At 45.0% G+C, this 20438-nt stretch overlaps 1 protein-coding gene across 1 annotated transcript in view; it reads left to right on the top strand.

Moving 5' to 3' along the window:
- STK32B (serine/threonine kinase 32B) overlaps positions 1 to 20438 on the top strand; it is a 264988-nt gene that overhangs the window by 50090 nt on the left and 194460 nt on the right. The window contains exon 3 of the mRNA XM_024204530.3: positions 6045 to 6196. Within this exon, the coding sequence (XP_024060298.1) occupies positions 6045 to 6196 (152 nt within the window). The remainder of the gene's footprint in view (positions 1 to 6044; positions 6197 to 20438) is intronic.

Genomic DNA, 20438 nt, shown 5'->3' on the forward strand with positions numbered 1-20438 from the left:
GGGGGGGGGGGGGGGCTGCTTGGGGCGGCCAAAACCCTGGAGCCAGCCCTGGCTCTACCAGGTTCCAACCCAGGACCCTGTGAATAATAACTCAGATATGTGGCTTAGAGGCAGGCACCCTTACACCTATTCCCTGGGATGCTTCCTATCCAGCTTTGATTCCTACATCAGTGCCACTAGTCAGCTTCTGGATTCCCCCTGGAGTTCTCTCTGACTGCATTCAGAGAGTCTTCCTCTATCAGCTGCAGCCCAGATTCCATGGGGTGACGGGCTTGTGGCAGCTGTCTCAGCTATGTGGAGCCTCACCTTCAACTGCTCCTCTTTTGCGTCCACCTAGACTGAGCTGAGCTGCTCCCTTTTTGAGCCCAGCCTCCAATGTGAGCATGCCCAGCAGATACAGATGGGCAGGGCCTTCTGGGCCACTGAACTCTTCTTTAATCCTTAGTCCGCCGGTGTGGGGATCGTACACTCCATCACAGGACTAGGTTAGGTCTCAAGGACATAGCCCGTAGAAACTGGCAACCCATTGCTGCACTGTCCCAAAGCTGCCCTGGAAAGGAAATGTGGCTCAGATCCTGTTGCTCATTTCCTCTCAGGGGATGGAAAGTAATTTGCTGATGTCAATAACAGCTCTGCTGGCTGTAGCATTGGGGTGCTGCCAGGGTTTTAACCCATTCCCCAGCCCTCCTTCCTGACGCTCCACCCACCTGCTTTGGCGTGAAGGTGTCAGTGGTCATACAGCTCGCATTATCCCTTCAGATCTGGAACTAGGTCCCAGGTGCTCCTGCATGGGTGGACTGTCTGGGCCAGAATCTAGCTTTTATGTGACAAACCATTACAATGAAATTAGAGGGTTCAGCTGCTCTGACTCCTCTCCATTCTTCCTGAGTAATGATGGATTTGAAGCATGCATACTAATTTAAACACACTTTAAAATGCCACACAATTTTTTTCCTGTACCAGTATTTTGTTTGACTTTCCAGCACCTATCTTCCAACCCTAGGCACTTCACCATTTTAAAAACAATATTTTATAAAACACTTTAAAATCCTGTAGCCCATATATTGTACCCGCGCATATGTATAATAGCTCCAATGCAAAACAAATAGATCACATGCTCTTAACACCCCTCCTCTGCAGATGCCTAAGAGAAGTGTTAGGTTTTGCAGAGTGACTGGAACTATGAAAACTCTGGGCAGTGATGATCATGGGAGAGAAACAGATTCCAAAGGCAAGATACCTTGCCAGCAGCTCCCTTTTTCTGAAACGAATGGTATGTAACTCCCATACCTTCACTGGTCACAGCTGTGATAGTATCACACAAGGTGAGAGGTAGTCTTAAGTAGAGATGTTTGGGAGTTTTTAGACAAAATGTTTTTCACCAGAAAATGCCAATGCATCAAAACAAACTGTTCACAGGAAAGGGTCGGTTTCAATAAATTTCCCATTTCAAAAACATTTTGGAAAATTGTTTTGAAAATGGTGAAGCAGCGTGTTTTATTTTTGAAATGAAAAAGTTCCGTTTGAAACAATGTTTTGTTTAGATATTTGGATGCTTTCCCAGTTTACCAATATTGCCTCAGTCTCTTTCTGGTCTGAGCGTTAGTCCTCATTCAACCCTCAATCTTGTATAAACAAGGGGCTATTCATCCCACTGCATCAGTTGATATTCCTCAATCAAGTTTGTGTTGTATAACTACTGTATTCTACAGCCATTTTAAAAATAAACATATACTTAAAGTAAATATCCAGAGCACTCTGCAAAAGAGCTTTATAGATTTAGGGCCACTACCTTTTCCTTCTTTGAACCTTTCCTTAAGACCCACCTCTGTTTGATTTCTTGTAGGCATCACATCAGTTTTTGATGTCTTGAAGAGCAGATGGAGTTAGCTGGAACTCACTTTATCTTTAAAAAATTGCAAATATATATAAATTGTGTATATTTGATTCTATTCCTCTTCCTGCCCTTACTCTTTGTATGTCATGATTTCTGAGGGCCAGATTCTGATCCCCTTACTCATGATATTCCCCTTTAAGTCATTGAAGTGTAAAATGCTATTCAATGTGAGTAAAATTGTCAAAATGTCCCTTAGATTGTCCTTCCCCCCAAAATCTTGCAGTGGGTGAAACTGTTTGGTGCACTGAAACTGCAGTCCAGGGAGGGAGTCCTAAAGTGACTTTCAGCCATCTTTGCACCTTCCAAAACCTTGGCTGCTCTGGAGCACCCTGGTGTAAGTTAGCCACGGGGAGCCTAAATTATGGCAGCCTCCTCGGGCTGCTATATAGGATGCAGCACTGCTTATAATCTTTGCAGCACTGTCTCTCCTCTGGCCCCATCTCTGACATGCCCCTCCACCCCCAGAAGATACTCCCTATGCTAGGACAGGCTAGGGGTACTCAGAAGGCAGCCTTATGGCTGTCTTCAATGGTTCCTGCCAGGGCCACCCAGAGGAGGGAGCAAGTGGGGCAATTTGCCCCGGGCCCCGCAGGGGCCCCCAAGAGTATGTCAGAGGCTCCCCCTGCCTCCGTCTTCCCCCATCCCCCGGCATCTCAGCTGGTAAGGGTGGGGGGCTGTGAGCTGCGGCCGAGCGGCAGGAGCTCAGGCCCCGCTGGAGACACCATGCCACTGCAGCGCTGGACGTGGCACACTGAGGTTCCGGGAGAGGGGGTAAGCGGCATGGTAAGGGGCCGGGCACCCCCACGACCCCATCCCCCACAGCCCTGACCCCCAGCTCTGAGCCCAGCCCCTCTGAGCCGGACACCCCCCTGACCCCATCTCCCCACAGCCCTGAGCCCAGCCCCTGTGAGCCGGACACCCCCCTGACCCCATCTCCCCACAGCCCTGAGCCCAGCCCCTGTGAGCCGGGCACCCCCCAACCCAGAGCCCAGCTCCCCACCCAGCCCTGGGCAACAGCAGCACCACCCCCAGGCAGCGACAGCCCATTGGCACCAACCATCACCATCACCCAGCAACAGCCCATTATGTAATTGAAAATGTATACATACCATTAAAACATTTAATGTTTTTAAATAATGTATATAGTGTATTTTCAAATTATTACAAATTAATTTTTGAATGTATTTCACTGGTTATTTTTTACATTTCCAAATACGTGTTACTATAGTATTGCAACTTGTTTTTATGGAAGGGGCTCCCGAAATTGCTTTGCTCCAGGCCCCCTGAATCCCCTGGGCGGCCCTGGTTCCTGCACTGGGGAAATCCTCCCTTAGGCCTGGTCCACACTACCCCCCCACTTCGGACTAAGGTACGCAAATTCAGCTACGTTAATAACGTAGCTGAATTCGAAGTACCTTAGTCCGAACTTACCGCGGGTCCAGACGCAGCAGGCAGGCTCCCCCGTCGATGCCGCGTACTCCTCTCGCTGAGCTGGAGTACCGGCGTCGACGGCGAGCACTTCCGGGATCGATCCCAGAACATCGATTGCCTGCCGTCGGACCCGTAGGTAAGTGTAGACGTACCCTTAGCTAGATACAGGGCTTTTAGAGCCTCTTTACACAGCTCGAGCCCTTTTATGTGGTATAAATGACTGCACCACAACTAAGGTGGGGCAGAGTTTGTCTGGGGCTTACCCAGGAAGGACAGCTCTGCTTTGTGATGGTGATAGTGGAGGAAGGAGGTCAGAAACTGTTGTAAAAAAGTGCTCGGTGGTCAGCTTTCCAGCAATGACTCCCCCCCCCCCCCCCCACCCCCCCCCCCCGGAATAAAGGTACGAAACCTGGGTGGGGAAAGTCTCTTTGTTCCATGCAGAAAGGTAGCCAGCACCCTCCCTCCCTCCCCTAGCGGAGACGAATGGCAGGCTGGGTTAGGACCTGCTGTGGGCATTATGCTAGTTGCTCCTTTTAAAGGGGGACTGGGAAGGAATTTTTCCTGCACCACCTGAACTGGCTTCGGTGGAGTGAGGTTTTTTCGCTTCCCCACAGCAGGTGTGAGGGAGGACCTTTTCTGGTGAGAAGAAAAGGTGGTAGGCCATATGTCGCAACTTATTTTGTAAGTGTGGGGCAGATGTCCAGTGCAGGTACTTCATAGGGAAGGCAGCAAGTGACCAGATAAATGGCCTGGTAAAGGACTTAAAAGGAGGTACTGGATAAAGGAACAGAATGGGGGAGGGGGTTGGGGACTCCTCTGATTGGTACGGCAGGGAGGCAACCCCCCCGTTCTCATAGCTCTCCTTAACTTTCTTACGAGGGTGATGGATGGTAAGGTCCAAGTCATAGGTCGGCTGGGGGACTTGGGTGGAAACAAAGTAGGGCTGGTGGAAGCCCCGAAGAATTGATTTTATAGTCCCAGACATCTATATAATAAAGTTGCAGCCTGATTAAAATCCATAACAAGTGTCTCCTGTCCTTCTTGCAGTGTACCCAGACAATTGGCTAAAGCATGGGTGAAGTTCTCATAGAATGTTTTATGCATTTGTACAGTGCTTAGTAGAATGGGACTTGGATTATGATTGGAGCCCGTGCATGCTACTGTTATACAAATACTAAATAGGAATAACATGGTAAATTCTAGCAAAAAGTATGTTAGAACACCTTCGAGGGGGTGACTTTAAAAAACCCTGCAGGAACAAGAGCACTGAATGGGAAAGCGTCTCAGTCTATCCTTAACCCACATTGTTTTGCTGCAGTATTTAGCAGCATTTGTTGTGAATGTGAGATCACTCACTGCTTTCAGGCCCAGATACATTTTAAGTCCACATTCCAATGTTACCACAAATGGAGTTTCAGAGTGGTTCTTGGAAATGCCTGCTATTTAAAAATATGGCTGTTAGTCCAGTTTTACACAGATCAGAGTTAAGCTAGTCTCTGCTTACACTGACTAGATTATCACTTTGCGTTAGTGTGTTTTACTCTTTGAGTCAATAAGGCTGTACAAGAAACCAAAGCAAAGTGATTTATGGCCTGAGGCTAGATGATTGCAACGATCTCTTTCAGCCTTAAAATCTTTGATAGTCCAGTATGAGCAAGATCATCTTACCCTTAACAATAGTTGGAGAATAGCTCTGATATTTAGATGATCTTTTGTGGCTCATTATCCAAGGAAATGATGATTATATTATAGTCCAGGTATGTGCATGTGCTTGTGTGAATGAGGACACTGGACGATCTTTTTGTTAAGGTTCCCAAAGTATGGGGCGTGCCCTCCTAGAGCCGCATGGCAGGACCTTTGTGGGGGGTGTGGGGGGCCCGGGGGTGAGGAGGGTGCCCCATCCAGCCCCTCCCCGCCCTGAGCTCTGCTCCAGCCCCACCTCCAGCCACGTTCCCAGCTCCATGCCTGGCCTTGTCCACAGCCTTGGTGGGGCTCCGCTCCCACCTGGGGCTGAGGCTGGGGGCAGGGTGAGGCCAGGAGTGATGAAGCTGCACCTGATTGTGAGCCTGGCGGTTGGCCCCCGCCATGACCCGGTTGTGACTCCGCTCTTGCTTTGGCCCCTGGCCACCGCTCAGACCCTGGCCCTTTTCCCATCCCCGTCCCCATCCCTGTGGCCCCAGCTTTGGCCCTCTTAGCCATGTCCACATTGTGCCCCACTCCCCCAGCCACATCCCACTCGTGACTCAGGGGGAGGGGCAGGGCATGGACAGGGATAAGGGAAGGGCGTGGCCTTCAATAGTTTGGGGACTGCTGCTTTAAACTAAAGGAGGCAGTGTGACAGTGGACAGACAACTGGACTGGAACTCAAGAACAGACTGGGTTCTGTTCTTGGCTCTGCCATTAGCCTGCTGGATGACCTTGGGCAAGTCACATCACCTCTATGTGCCTCAGTTCCCCCATCTGTAAAATGGACATAATGATATCTCCTTTGTAAAGTACTTTGAAATCTAGTAATGAAAAGTGCTATATAAAAGCTAAGTTGAGGTCTCACTCAGGATCCTTCTGGTTACCAGCATTTATTCCTCCTCAGAGTCTTAGAGTAATCATCATCATTATTGAAGAAGGATATTTTTTAAAGTCACAATGTTATATTTTTCTGTGATTCCAAAAGGGTAGCAGCTGTGAAACTTCTGTTTTTAACTTTGCTGTCTATTAGGTGTGCATTGTGCAGAAGAGAGACACCAAGAAAATGTATGCCATGAAATACATGAATAAACAAAAGTGTATTGAGAGAGATGAAGTCCGGAATGTCTTTCGGGAGCTACAGATCATGCAGGGCCTTGAGCATCCCTTCCTAGTCAATCTGTGGTAAGCAAACCTTTAACATTTTATCAGGCTCCTATTGTCTCCTTATTGCTGAACCAATTCAAATTGCTGGGAGTTGAAAGCTTGAAAGGATTCTTGCTGACTTTTTTCTGAAGCTATTTAATTTTTTCTGTAGTTTTGCCGCCATAAATATTTTAAAGGTGCCCTTTCATGTTGGAATGGTTAAACATCATAATTTGCCTTTTTTACTTTCTGGTGTGTGTTCTTTCTAAATTGCTACAGTAACTGTGTTTAAAAAAAACTTGGTCTCCCATGGTTTATTATTTTCTTTGACACTAGTTTTGCTAGGAGTTTGATTACAAGATTATGGTATATTGAAACCATATTGTGAACACTTATAAGGATAAAATAGCTCCTTGCTCAAAGCATGTCTGTTGATGCAGCTGAAACTAAAGGAAGGAAAAGCTTTTTGTCTAAGTAGAGTTAACTAGGCAGCCCATGAGACTAAAATTCTGGATCAGATGCAGCTTATAAATAACACTCTCTCTCTCTCTCTCTCTCTCAATGGGCCATCCCTTCCCTAGCTCATCTTGCCAATGCCAACTACAGTATCTCCAGAAGCTTCTCTCCTTTTTAATGTCTTTTAAGGACCATTTTCTTCTAGGTGAAATGGCTGTTTTCTCCTCTGGTACATTGTAGAACTGCAGCAAATTACTCAGTTATTCTGGATGTTTACTTCATAAGACTGAGAATAATGGATGTTGTGGGCAGCCATTGTTATAATAAAGATAGTGATATGACATTTGAATGTAGCTGGGAGTTGCAGTAGTTTGGAAATAAAGAGAATAACAGGTATCGTTCAACAGGTGGAAAGTTCAAAAGGAGGTGGCCTGACTCCAGTGATGATTCAAATATTGTCATAGATGTGGCAGTAGGGAAAGTATTTTGCTGTTTGACTTGTCCTAGCTTCATGGGTAACAGAATCTCTGTCATTCCCCAAAGTACTCTTCTGTTTTGGAAACAGAACTAATGGCTGGGAATAGCATTCAAACATCTATCCATCCCCAGCTACTTTCATGATCTCCGCCATTATGGTATGTGAGTGCCCCAGCCTCGCATGGTGGATCTGAGAATTTTTTGGCAAACAGACAATGAGTAGATCAGATATACCTCTGGCGACTTCATAAACTGTATTGCTTATGTCTCAGGACACTGGCAATGGGATGCAAGTTTTTCACCTCTGATCTGAAAATAACCTGGATTAGTTGCTGTAGGGATCAAAAGTCATTGCCTTTTCATAGCTCTTCACTTAGCACATAGGTTCATGCTCTGTAGGTGTCCATGGGGCAAACCGGCTGTTGTTCGTGCTTCGGAGTGTTGCTAGTGTTGCTTTTCTTGGACCTCTGGTGTTAGCTGCACTAGCAGAGAGTGCAACATGTTGATTCAGCAGACCGCAATGTTAGTCATAAAGAGAGACCACAGGCTTGGTTCAGTGGCAAAAGTGCTCAGCCAGGTTTATTGTCGACAAAGCACAATAATAGTGTCCCATAGGAGCTACAGGTACACTAACATGTACGCCCATGACAAGGTTCCAGTTCAATCAGCACACCTGGATGCTGTCCCCTAGACTAGTACAAATATGTCTCTCCTATGACTGCTCCTTTTTATACATTGATACAAACAAGTTATGAATTACATTCCACGTGTTGTTAGTTACCACCCTTATCCTTATACCTGGTAGTTTGAATGTAACATCCTCATCCATTATCCTGCCATCCCTTCTTTACCTTTACGAGAGATCAGTGTGTTCTTGTACCATCTCTTAAGAATGTGTTTACGTAGTTACTTGAGAACTCTGTCTGTTTCTGTTCCATCCTGTCAGGTCAGGAATGCACTTACTTGGTTAGCTGACACCCAATATTCCTATTCTAACAAGCCCTACCCTAATTCATAGCCTCGGTTCATACTGTTTAGCCATGCCTAGGGCTCCAGCAAGGCCTACGCAGGCTTGTTACAGTTCTTGGCTGTCTTAGACTCATAGACTCATAGACTCATAGACTTTAAGGTCAGAAGGGACCAATATGGTCATCTAGTCTGACCCCCTGCATGATGCAGGCCACAAAAGCTGACCCCCCCACTTTCCCTTAGCTCTGCTGTTGAAGTCTCCAGATCGTGATCTAAAGACTTCAAGACGCAGAGAATCTTCCAGCTTGCGACCCCTGCCCTATGCTGCGGAGGAAGGCGAAAAACCTCCAGGGCCACTGCCAATCTACCCTGGAGGAAAATTCCTTCCCGACCCCAAATATGGCGATCAGCAGAACCCCGAGCATACAGGCAAGATTCTCTAGCCAGACCCTCATTTGACCAGCGATGGCCGTTATTGCCTAATTGATTAGAATCACGTAATCCCATCAAACCATTCCCTCCATAAACTTATCTAGCCTAATCTTGAAGCCAGAGAGGTCTTTCGCCCCCACCGTTTCCCTCGGAAGGCTGTTCCAAAATTTCACCCCTCTGACGGTTAGAAACCTTCGTCTAATTTCAAGCCTAAATTTCCCCACGGCCAGTTTATATCCATTCGTTCTCGTGTCCACATTAGCACTGAGCTGAAATAATTCCTCCCCCTCCCTGGTATTTATCCCTTTGATATATTTAAAGAGAGCAATCATATCCCCCCTCAGCCTTCTTTTGGTTAGGCTAAACAAACCAAGCTCCTCGAGTCTCCTTTCATAGGAAAGGTTTTCCATTCCTCGGATCATCCTAGTTGCCCTTCTCTGTACCCGTTCCAGTTTCAGTTCATCCCTTTTAAACATAGGAGACCAGAACTGCACACAGTACTCCAAGTGAGGTCTCACCAGCGCCTTGTATAACGGAAGCAGCACCTCCCTGTCCCTACTAGAAATACCTCGCCTTATGCATCCCAAGATCGCATTAGCTTTTTTCACAGCCACGTCGCATTGCCGACTCATAGTCATCCTGCGATCAACCAGGACTCCGAGGTCCTTCTCCTCCTCAGTCACTTCTAACCTATGCGTCCCTAGCTTATAACTGAAATTCTTATTAGTCATCCCTAAATGCATCACCTTACACTTCTCACTATTAAATCTCATCCTATTACTAATACTCCAATTTACAAGGTCATCCAAGTCTCCCTGCAGAATATCCCGATCCTTCTCCGAGTTGGCAATGCCTCCCAACTTTGTGTCATCCGCAAACTTTATCAGCCCACTCCTACATTCGGTTCCGAGGTCAGTAACGAATAGATTAAATAAAATCGGACCCAGAACCGAACCTTGAGGAACCCCACTGGTGACCTCCCTCCAATCTGACAGTTCACCTTTCAGTACTACCCTCTGCAGTCTCCCCTTTAACCAGTTCCTTATCCACCTCTGGATTTTCCTATCGATCCCCATCTTATCCAATTTAACCAATAATTCCTCATGCGGAACCGTATCAAACGCTTTACTAAAATCGAGGTATATTAGATCCACCGCATTTCCTTTATCTAGAAGGTCTGTTACTTTCTCAAAGAAGGAGATCAGGTTGGTTTGGCACGACCTGCCTTTCGTAAACCGATGTTGTAATTTGTCCCACTTGCCATTCACCTCAAGGTCCTTAACTACTTTCTCCTTCAAAATTTTTTCCAAGACCTTACATACTACAGAAGTTAAACTAACAGGCCTGTAGTTACCTGGGTCACTTTTTTTCCCCTTCTTGAAAATAGGAACCACATTAGCTATTCTCCAGTCCAACGGTACCACCCCCGAGTTTACAGATTCATTAAAAATTGTCGCCAAGGGGCTCGCAATTTCTCGCGCCAGTTCCTTCAGTATTCTAGGATGAAGATCATCTGGTCCGCCCGATTTAGTCCCGTTTAACTGGTCAAGTTTGGCTTTCACCTCTGATACTGTAATGTCTATCCCCCCTCCTCTATTCCCCTCTGTCCTACTCCCTCTATTCCTAAACCCTTCATTAGCCTTATTAAAGACCGAAGCAAAATATTCATTTAGATATTGTGCCATGCCTAGATTATTCTTAATTTCCACTCCATCCACATTCTTCAGCGGTCCCACTTCCTCTTTCTTTGTTTTCTTCCTATTTATATGGCTATAAAACCTCTTACTATTGGATTTAATTCCCCTCGCAAGGTCCAACTCTACACGGCTTTTGGCCTTTCTCACCGCATCCCTACATGCTCTAAACTCACTAAGGTAGGTTTCCTTGCTGATCCCTCCCTTCTTCCATTCTCTGTACGCTTTCTGTTTTTTCTTAATCGCCCCTTTGAGACTCCCGCTCATCCAGCTAGGTCTAAATCTCCTGCCCACTAATTGTTTTCCCTTTCTCGGGATACAGGCCTCAGACATCTCATGCAACTTCTGCTTGAAATAATCCCAGGCGTCATCTGCCTTTAGATCCCTAAGTATGTTAACCCAATCCACTTCCCTAAGTAGTCGCCTTAATTTATTAAAGTTGGCCTTTTTGAAATTGTAAACCTTAGTTACAGTATCATTTCTGTTAATCCTTCCATTAAGTTTAAACTGAATTAGCTCATGGTCACTCGAGCCAAGGTTGTCCCCTACAACCATTTCTTCAACGAGGTCCTCACTACTCACCAGCACTAAATCTAAAATGGCATCCCCCCTCGTCGGTTCACTTACTACTTGATGAAGGAATTCATCTGCTAGCACGTCTAAGAACATCTGAGCCCTATTATTGTTACTAGCATTTGTTACCCAATCTATATCTGGGAAGTTAAAGTCCCCCATGATGACACAGTTCTTATCAGTTTTTATTTCCCTAAAAACATTAAGTAGTTCTTTGTCTGCCTCCAGGCTAGATCCTGGCGGTCTATAACACACCCCAAGCACTATCTCGGGGGAGGCTCTAGTAGTTCTTTTATGCAGTGTAATTATTGCCCATACAGACTCTGTCTTATCCATCCCATCACTTATTATTTCTTTACATTTTATCTCGTTATTGACATATAACGCCACTCCCCCACCTTTACCTTTTTTCCGGTCATTCCTAAACAGCACATACCCTTCCATACCTGTACTCCAGTCATGATTACCGTTCCACCACGTTTCGGTTATTCCTACGATATCAGGTTTCATTTCTTGGACCAGGAGCTCCAATTCCTCCATTTTGTTACCTAGGCTTCTCGCATTGGTGTATAAACATCTTACCGTATGCTGCCTATCCTTTCTCCCATTAGTTATGCAATTTGGAACGGACCCCATGCTGTCCATCCGCCCCCTCTTTCTTATGTCCAATTCCCTACCCCCACCTATGTCTGTGCTTATCTCCTCACACTCCTTTTCAGTGTTGGAATCTGGCGTGGAGATTAACTGAACATCTCCCAACCGTCTCCCCCAAGTTCCTAGTTTAAAGCCCTTTTGATGAGATGGGCCAGCCTCCCTCCCAGAAGTCTATTCCCTTCCCTACTCAGGTGAAGTCCATCCCGCGAGAACAGCTGTCTGTCCCCGAAAGCCTCCCAGTGGCCATACATCCCAAAGCCCTCCTTATAGCACCACTCCCTTAGCCAGCTATTTATCCTCATAATTCTGTCAGCCCTTTGCTGTCCTTCTCTTGGAACAGGCAGAATCCCACTAAAGATAATCTGAGCCTCCACTTCCTTAAGCGTCTTCCCCAGCCTGGCATAATCTCCCTTAATTCTCTCTAGCGAGAACCTAGCCGTGTCATTTGTTCCTACGTGAAGGATGATCAAGGGGTTCTTACCTGCTCCTTTTAGGATCCTTTTCAACCGCAGGTCCACATCCCTTATCTTAGCGCCCGGCAGACAGCACACCCTTCTGTTTTCAGGGTCCGCTCTGGTCACAGGCCTGTCCAACCTCCTCAGCAAGGAGTCTCCAATCACATAAACCTGCCTTTGCCTGGTGACAGTACTCTGTACAAATCTATCCCCTGTCCCCTGTAGTCGTGCCTCTTGTGTCTCTCTATTTTCCCTTATAGTCCCCCTAGTGCCATCCTCTATCCTACTGGGGCCCGGTATAGGTGCTGTCTCCATCAACTCCTGCCCTCTCTCTATCGGACTAGCCGCTCTTCTCTTCTTCCTCTGCCTCCCACCATCAGTTACCACCTGCTGCCTCTCTTCTTGGCAGAGAGGCCAAAGACTAGCTGACTGTATGGACAACTAACCTATCTCTTGGTTCTCATTTTGCTCATTCAGTATCTGCATGGGTAAATAATGGAGTGAGATCTGATCCACTTGTTGTCAATTTGGCACCTTTCGTGAACGCTAAGGGCCAGTATTTCTTCTGGTATATATGGCACAATAGAGCTGTGCCCATTTATACTAGCAGAGAATTTGGCCCAAAGTTCATTTTTAAGAAAGACCCAACCATATATATAAATCCAAGTGATCCCTGTTTAGGACAGAACCTTCTCTTAATTGGACTATTAGACAGTATAAGCTACAAGAAACTTTAGCAATATTAATAATGGATCAGTCCCAAAGATCAAACATCTGTTGTGAAACAAATTGTATGCCAGGTTTTGATCTCATAACAGTGAGATTGATTTATCACAGAATTATAATGCCTGACAAATTCCTCTTCTCATTATTGTTCTTTTTCGTGACACAGATTAAAACTGGGAACTGGCAATACCACAAAATGTATTCATTTTCATGACAGGTTTTTATGATAAATAATTAATCTGTTCTTATGACACTCCTGGGACTATAATCTCATGATCTGAGGATTCACATGATCTATATCCTTTGTAACTGTTGCCCTAACTGTGCTAGAGAAGTTTAATATTATAAAATACAAGAAAATTTCAGGGTCAAAGAAAGACCACAAAAATCCAAAAAGACTTGCATGAGAAAAATGTTTAACGATGATCTAAAATTGGCTCATAGAGTATAAAAATCCATCTACGGTGCCTATATGGTCCCCATTACTGCAGTGCCTGAGCACCTCATAATTGTTGATGTATTTATCCTCACAACTCTTCTGTGAAGTACGGAAGTGTTATCCCCATTTTACAGATGGAGAAGTGAGCTACATTGAGGCTAAGTGATTCACCCAGGGTCACAAAGGAAATCTGTGGCAGAGCAGGAACTTACTGGTGAGACTGGGTTGTACTAGGCTAGTGCCCTAAGCATTGGACCATCGTTCACTGGACAAAGTTTAGTTGGCCTTTGCATAGACAGCATGTTTCCAGAATCCTAAATGTATTTTGCATGCCTTCTACTGGATCTCTCAAATTTCAACAATTGCAGGCTTTTGTAGTTTGTTCCATATTACAAACATTGTTTGTGTAATACAGTTCTGTCTGAAGCTCATAAGCTAACCCACTCCTTAACTTCAGTCCTGACCTTTTTGTTTATTGTATTTTGAGGGTACCAATAAAAAATAACATCTGTATGTCTGTCATAAGAATGTTGTTTTTTGTTTCAGATTAGTATATACACAGATACAGTCCTCTATTACATCATAGTTATTTAATAAAAAAGTAACAAATTATTAAATAGAACATTGAAAATATGAAAGGAATGTTTCTGCTAAATGTATTTTCTGTGATCTAAGTATTAATATGTCTTAAAATAATGGAATTTTCATTGATCACCTGTGAAATGAGCAATCTGTTCAATATATTATCACTTGCAGTTTGATGCAATACTAATCTACATGAAAAAAGTTTCCATTTTAATTACAACTCACATGGCTGATTAGTAGGGTTCCCTCTGGTGGGTAAATTTTTCACCATACTAATGGTGGAAAGTAGCTGACAAGAACTAGCATTTCTTTTTTTGGTTCTGGCAGTTTTTAGTTCTTTTGAGTTGAAATTGTTTATGTTAATTTTGTTTTTTCACATTGTTGTGTATGTGCCTACAGGCTGCAATAAGTACATTTTGCAAATTAGCATATGAATTTTAAAGGGCTAATCATCTTAGTGCATGTGTAACACTGACAGACCACTGGTCGTTGGCAGGCAGGATTGAACCTGGGACCTCTAGAGGTAAATGCATGAGCCTCTACTGCATGAACTAAAAGCCACATGGCAATTAGCTAAGGCTGTAGCAGACTCATTAATCTCTAAGTGGTCTCGGTGCCACTAGAGGGGACAGAGCACCACACCCAGGAGGTGTGTGGGTTACATATGCACATGCACTGAGCTGGAATCCATGTGAGCTGTTGTGTTCTTTCTGGCGAGGCACATTTGGGAATAGTCTGTCTGTCTGTCTAGACCCCATGCCCCGTTGTCATAGTATCTGAGCTTCTAAAGGTGACATTGTTGAAACTAATGTGATATCTTGAAAGTGTGTTTAATTACTATGGCTTGAAATAGGTTTTGCTCTGGGCTTCCCAAAACTGAAGAGAAGTGAAGGCTGTTAACTAGCTTTGCAGATTGGCTAAATTGAAAGGGTAAAGTTAGAATTGTGTGGAGAATGAAAGTTCTGTTTTGTAAAGGATTTTGAGATTTCAAAATCAGGTTTTGTTCCAAATCAGAACAAAACCTGAACATCTTAAAAATTCTCACCAAGGACAATTCTGAACATTTTTTGTTTTGCGGTGATCGATATGTCTTGCTTTGTGTTGATTTTAAACTTATTTTTTATTACATGTAATAAAACAAAATACAGTAAAAAAAATTGAAAATAAAGTCATTTCCAAATAAAAAATCAAAATGGTTCATTGGAACTTCCCCCCCAGTTTTCTTCCAAATAGAAATTCCAGTGACATCAACCCAATTTTGCAAAATATTTTGGTTTTGGTGGAACTGAATATTCTGACAGAATATGGTTCTGTCAATGTTTCTCCAGCCAACTCTATATGAAATCCTAATGGTAGTTTTACCATTGATTTCAGTGGGGCCAGGATTTTACTCACAATGTCTATACTCCAACAGCATGGACCCATTAAAGCTGGCTGGTTTGCAAGGTTAATCGGCGTTCCGTTTGCTATTCTCTAGCAGTGAGTTATCTGTGAAAGTGACACAATCAAAACCAGCAGACATAAAATGACCATATGTTCCACTTTTCATATGATGACCTGGTGTCCCAGGAACTTCCCTAAGGGGCCTGAAATGATCTTGTTTTTCATCACGTCAAAGTGGTTTTGTGGGTGGTGATAGTAAAGGCTTAAAAACAACGATGTTTGTTCAAGACATTTCTACACCGATTGGGATTTGCTCTGTATTTACCAGGAACAATCAGTCCAGTGGAATAAGTACTCAGTGTGATGAACAGTGTTTGGAGTAAAGATAGAAGTCAAATTAGGGTTACCATATTTCCACAATCAAAAAAGAGGACACTGGGGGGGGGAAGCCCCGCCCTAGCCCCGCTCCACCCCCATCCACTCCCTCCCACTTCCCACATCCTGACTGCCCCCCTCAGAACCCCAACCCCCCCTGCTTCTTGTCCCCTGACTGCCCCCTGCTGAGAACCCCCCACCCTAACTGCTCCCCTAGAACCCTACCTGTCCCCTGACTGCCCTGACCCTTATCTACTCACATGGGTGGCAGGGTTGTAGAAATTTTGGTGGTGCCCAGAACCTCCCCCCACCTGCCTAAGGCTCTGGGAGGAGGTCTGGGGTGCAGGTCCTGGGCTGGGGATTAGGGTGCAGGAGGGGTGCAGGGTGCAGGCTCTGGGATAGAGTTTGGGTGCTGGGTGCAGGCTCCGGGCTGGGGCAGGGGGTGAGTGTGCAGGAGGGGGTGAGGGGTGCAGGTTCTGGGATGGAGTTTGGGGGTGGGAGGCGGTGCAAAGGGAGGGGGTGCAGGCTTTGGGAGGGAGTTTGAGGGCAGGAGGGGGGTGTGGGGAGGGGGTTTGGGGATAGGAGGGGATGCAGGGGTGAGGGCTGTGGGTCTGAGGATGAGGGGTTCATGATGCAGGAGGGGGCTCAGGGCTGGGGCAGAGGATTAGGGTGCGGGGGGATGAGGGTTGGGGCTGAGGATGAGGGGTTCATGATGCAGGAGGAGGCTCAGGGCTGGGGCAGAGGATTAGGGTGCGGGTGGATGAGGGCTGGGGCTGAGGGGTTTGGGGCGTTGGAGAGGCTTGGGGCTAGGGTGGAAGGGCAGGGTAAGGGCAGCCTGTCTTCCCATTAGTGGATGGGGGACGCTAGGACCCGGGGGCAGCAGACAGCAGTTGCTGCTGGCTCTGGCAGTACAAGCAGGCAAAGGAGAGGCAGGCAGGGAGGGGGGGCCACGGGGGGGGGACACGCGCGGAGGGGGATGGCAGGTGGAGGCCGGGGACCCATCCAACACTCCCCCGCTCCCTGACTGCCCCCCCCCGACTCCCCTTACCATTCTGGATCCACGTGTAGGCAAAACACGCTGCCCGGTGGGTCGGTTTGTGTGTTACACAGGGCTGCAGACAGAGGGAGGGGGGAGCAGGGGAGGGCTCTGGCTGCTGGAGGCCAATGGGAGCAGCTCAGTCGGCCCAGCCGCCCAATCAGCAGCCGCACTCTGCATGGAAGGGAGGGAGGGAGGCGAGGGAGAAAAAACCCCCGGACATTTTAACCTTGTTACCAATTCCTCCCGGACGGCTATTTAGAGACGCAAAAGCCGGACATGTCCGGGGAAATATGGACGGATGGTAACCCTAGTCAAATGCATGTAGGTACCAGCAATAGTGTTCTGTTGCTCAGCATAAATGTTGATGACCAGAGCTGGTCAGGAATTTTCCATCAAAATGCAGTTTCCATAAAATCAACATTTTCTGCAAAATTTTTGGGTTTTCCATCAGGAAAATCAAAATGAAGTAGTTAGTTTTGTTTTGGGTCAGGTTGAACCAAATCAAAATGTTTCATTTTGGGTCAGTCTAACATTAACCTGTGTTTGCCTGAGCTGCTGCGGTGCCTCATGTCCCACTCTCCTCTATGGACTGGTTGTCTTGTCTGGACTACAACTTCTATAATGCACTCCCTTTCCCTCTCTAGTTAAGATGCCACAGTGTATTATGGGAGTCACGTGACATGGTACATCATGGGAGTTGTAGTCCATCTGGGGACTCCTTCCAACACAAGAAATGAGGCATAAGGAACCCAAGCTACAACTCCTATGAGGCACCACAGGGGACACAGATTAATGTAGAACAAAACCAACATGAAGAATTTTCAATTCAGGAATGTCACAACATTTTGTTTTGATTGAAAATGTCAGAACAACACTCTGGCATTTCCAGATTAAAATGTTTTAGAATTTCTGTTCTGTGGGAAAAAAATAATCAGTATTTCAACTTTTTTTGCTCAATTCAGGATGAAAACTAATTTCAAAATATCAGAATTTCCCACAGGATGGAAATTCTGGTTTCTAAACAGCTCTATTAATAAACACATGTTCAGTGTATCATGATAAACTCATAATATACCCAAAATTGGAGTGAATAATAAAAATAAACCTTAAAGGTGAAGGACAAGGGCACAGAATCATTTAAAAAAAGAAAAAACTCAAGGCCAAATTATGTTGCTTGCAAACCTGTCCCCCAGGCCTTCAAAATATGAGTGTATTCACAGACTGTCTCATAACCCTGAGATTTCAACAGATTAAATTCAAACACATCAACAAAAATCCTGAACGTATAGTAATTCAAAATGTGGAATTCCAAATATAAAATTAAAAGCTTATTTTGGGGACTCTCCAGACAAGACAACTTAATTATAGGCTCTCTGGAGCCTCCCTAGACAGAACAGGTACTTCCAAATATTAACAGTTGTAGTCATCAAAGTAGTAATATAGTTAAATACATAATGACAAATCTCCTTACACTTTTTAAAAAAAAATCTTTCTTTGTTCAATTAAATTATCAAAGGAAAAAAAGTTAGTCAGTAGCTCAACTCAAGATTTCATGTTTCTTTCCCCCTCTGTAACACAACTACTGGAAAGCAGTCAGGTCTTGAATCAGAAATCCACAAGAAAGTGATGAGAGGTAACTATGCAGTTTGTCTGTCAACAGTTTTAAGATATTAGGTCAAAATCTATGGTGGGGCTAAGTCTATTGAGGTCAGTAACTTCACTGAAGTCAATCAATAACCCCAGCAGAGAATTTGGCTCACTGCATGCAAAATATACAGAATAGCTGATATTAAACAAGGTAGAGCCTCTCCTTCAGAAGAGCCAGATAATTTTTTTTATGAGGCTCATGAATCTTGTCTCATTTTTATTAAATTTAACTCCACAAGCAGAACTTGTAAATCATATTATTTGAAATATGAACAGCATTTCATAATATCTAATGTAGAGAGAAGTCATTCTCCCCCCCGCCCCCACCATGTTAAATAATAGCCTGAGTAAAACTCAGTTTTTCAAAAAGGGTTTGGTGGTTTGATTTATAGCCTACACTCAGGAAATAAAACTGAATAAATGTGTGTAAAGATATGTGAGCCTTATAACCAGCTTTATCGGTTTTATAGGCATTTCTGGTAATAGAGATTTCTTTTTAAAATGAAAAGCGGCCCAGCTTTGTATCAGCTCTTCTCTGAGATGAATGAGCTGTAGAAATGCCGATTCTTACACAATCCCATGCTAAGACTACCGCACACAACTCTAGACTTCAACATTTTACTTTATATTGGTCAGTAATATTTTTGTCATCTTACTCCTTCCCATGCCCATCCAGGGGTCCTCTAGGTCAGACTCTGCTGCCCACCCTTAAGAGGCTCACAAATCATTTTTCTTCCAGTTGACATTAGGACTGAGTCAAGAACCCAAGTTTAAATCCACGATATGCCAATACATTGCACTGCCCATTTGGCACAACTTCTGAATCTGAAGGGATTGACTAGCTCCTCCAGGAAAACCATAAAGACCCATTGCTGGCAGTAGATCCTCCCTGCCCAACAACTCAGGAGTTGAAAATGGTTTAACTGCTGGCACAGAAGGGAGAGACACATTTTCAGCACCATTCCTGACAGTCTGACTGAGACCTGTTGGGACAATGTGGCAACTGTGTTTTTTGTAACTTTGCTTAAAAACATATGCTGTCAAAATTGTCAATTAAAGTGTTTTCAATGCCAGTTGAGGGGAATATTATTACTGTGAATTATGTTTATTCAGAAAATGCTTGAGGACCAACCCAGAATGGGGGCCCATTATGTTAGGCAGTGTAATAGAAGGTCCTTGCTCCAAAGAGCTTACAATCTAAATAGACAAGACACAGGGTGTGGGAAGAGGTAGAACACACAAGCAGAGTGAACAATGTGATGGCATCAGACATGTTAGTTCCATGATGATGATTTTGGCTGTATTTTCTTAGGTGATCTGCTAAATGGAAAGAAAAGCTCCCTTGCATAGTACTGTGCCCAGGGCAGTACTCTGGTGAGGGGTGGTCCTGGCTGGGCCCCATTTTACCCTTCCCCTCAAGGGCAGCAGTTCCTGCTTTGGCAGCTTCTGCTGTGGCTGGCTCCTCTGCAGTTTTGGGAATCTATCATTGTCAACATACAGGCCATTTTCCTAGTCTACTCCGAGCTATATGGTTAATACACTTACACCACATAAAATAGGGTTAGCTGCATTGTCAGAGGAGCGATATAGTTTGATATATTTTCCTTCCAGGGCAGCACTGTCTGGGAGATATATGTGTGTGTTTCACAAGAGAAGCTTACAGGAGTCTCACTGGTTTTAGATTACTGCTGTAGGCTACTAGCCCAGATTAAAGCAGCTTCAAATTCAATTAAAATTGGAAATAGCAAGCTATAAAGGATATTAACTATAGCCAAAATATGGATGCCAGTCTCCCAGGTTCTTGCTAACACCTTGTCTGCTGCGTTCGTAATAACCAAGGTTATGCTACTGAATAAGTCAACTGTAAATTGTCTGTTTAGCTCAAACATGAAGTGCTCCCATCGGAAAAAAACAGGAGTGGCATGTTTTTCTCTTTTTGGAGTTTTCCACTGGCTCCAAGGTGGGACACCTCAATACTGATTTCCGCAGAGCAGTTTGCAACACTAACTCGGCACCAAAAGTAAGTTTTTGGACAGTGAACAGTGTTTTCAGCAATATTTATTTCTCTCTATCATCAGCCCGGGTTTTGACCTGTTCCTGCATGGCTGCAGAGGCGTAAACAAGAAATTCTCCCCACTCTTTCACAGACACATAGGGGCCGCTCACAATAACCGTCCTGCTGCTCCCTGCATCCTCAGGAGCAACGCTCCAAAAAGCGACTGGTAAGGAGGAATAATCTACTCTATCCTAATGGATAGGCTAGACTCTGCACTCCACATACACAGGGAGCAGCACTCTTGAAGGCATGGTCTCTCTGTGGATTGTTCTTGGACTGCTCTCCTGAAGGCATGGTCTCTCTGTGGATTGTTCTTGGACT

Source organism: Terrapene carolina, unplaced genomic scaffold (assembly GCF_002925995.2).
Source record: "Terrapene carolina triunguis isolate 2854851 unplaced genomic scaffold, T_m_triunguis-2.0 Scaffold66, whole genome shotgun sequence".
Taxonomy (NCBI): Eukaryota; Metazoa; Chordata; order Testudines; family Emydidae; genus Terrapene; species Terrapene triunguis.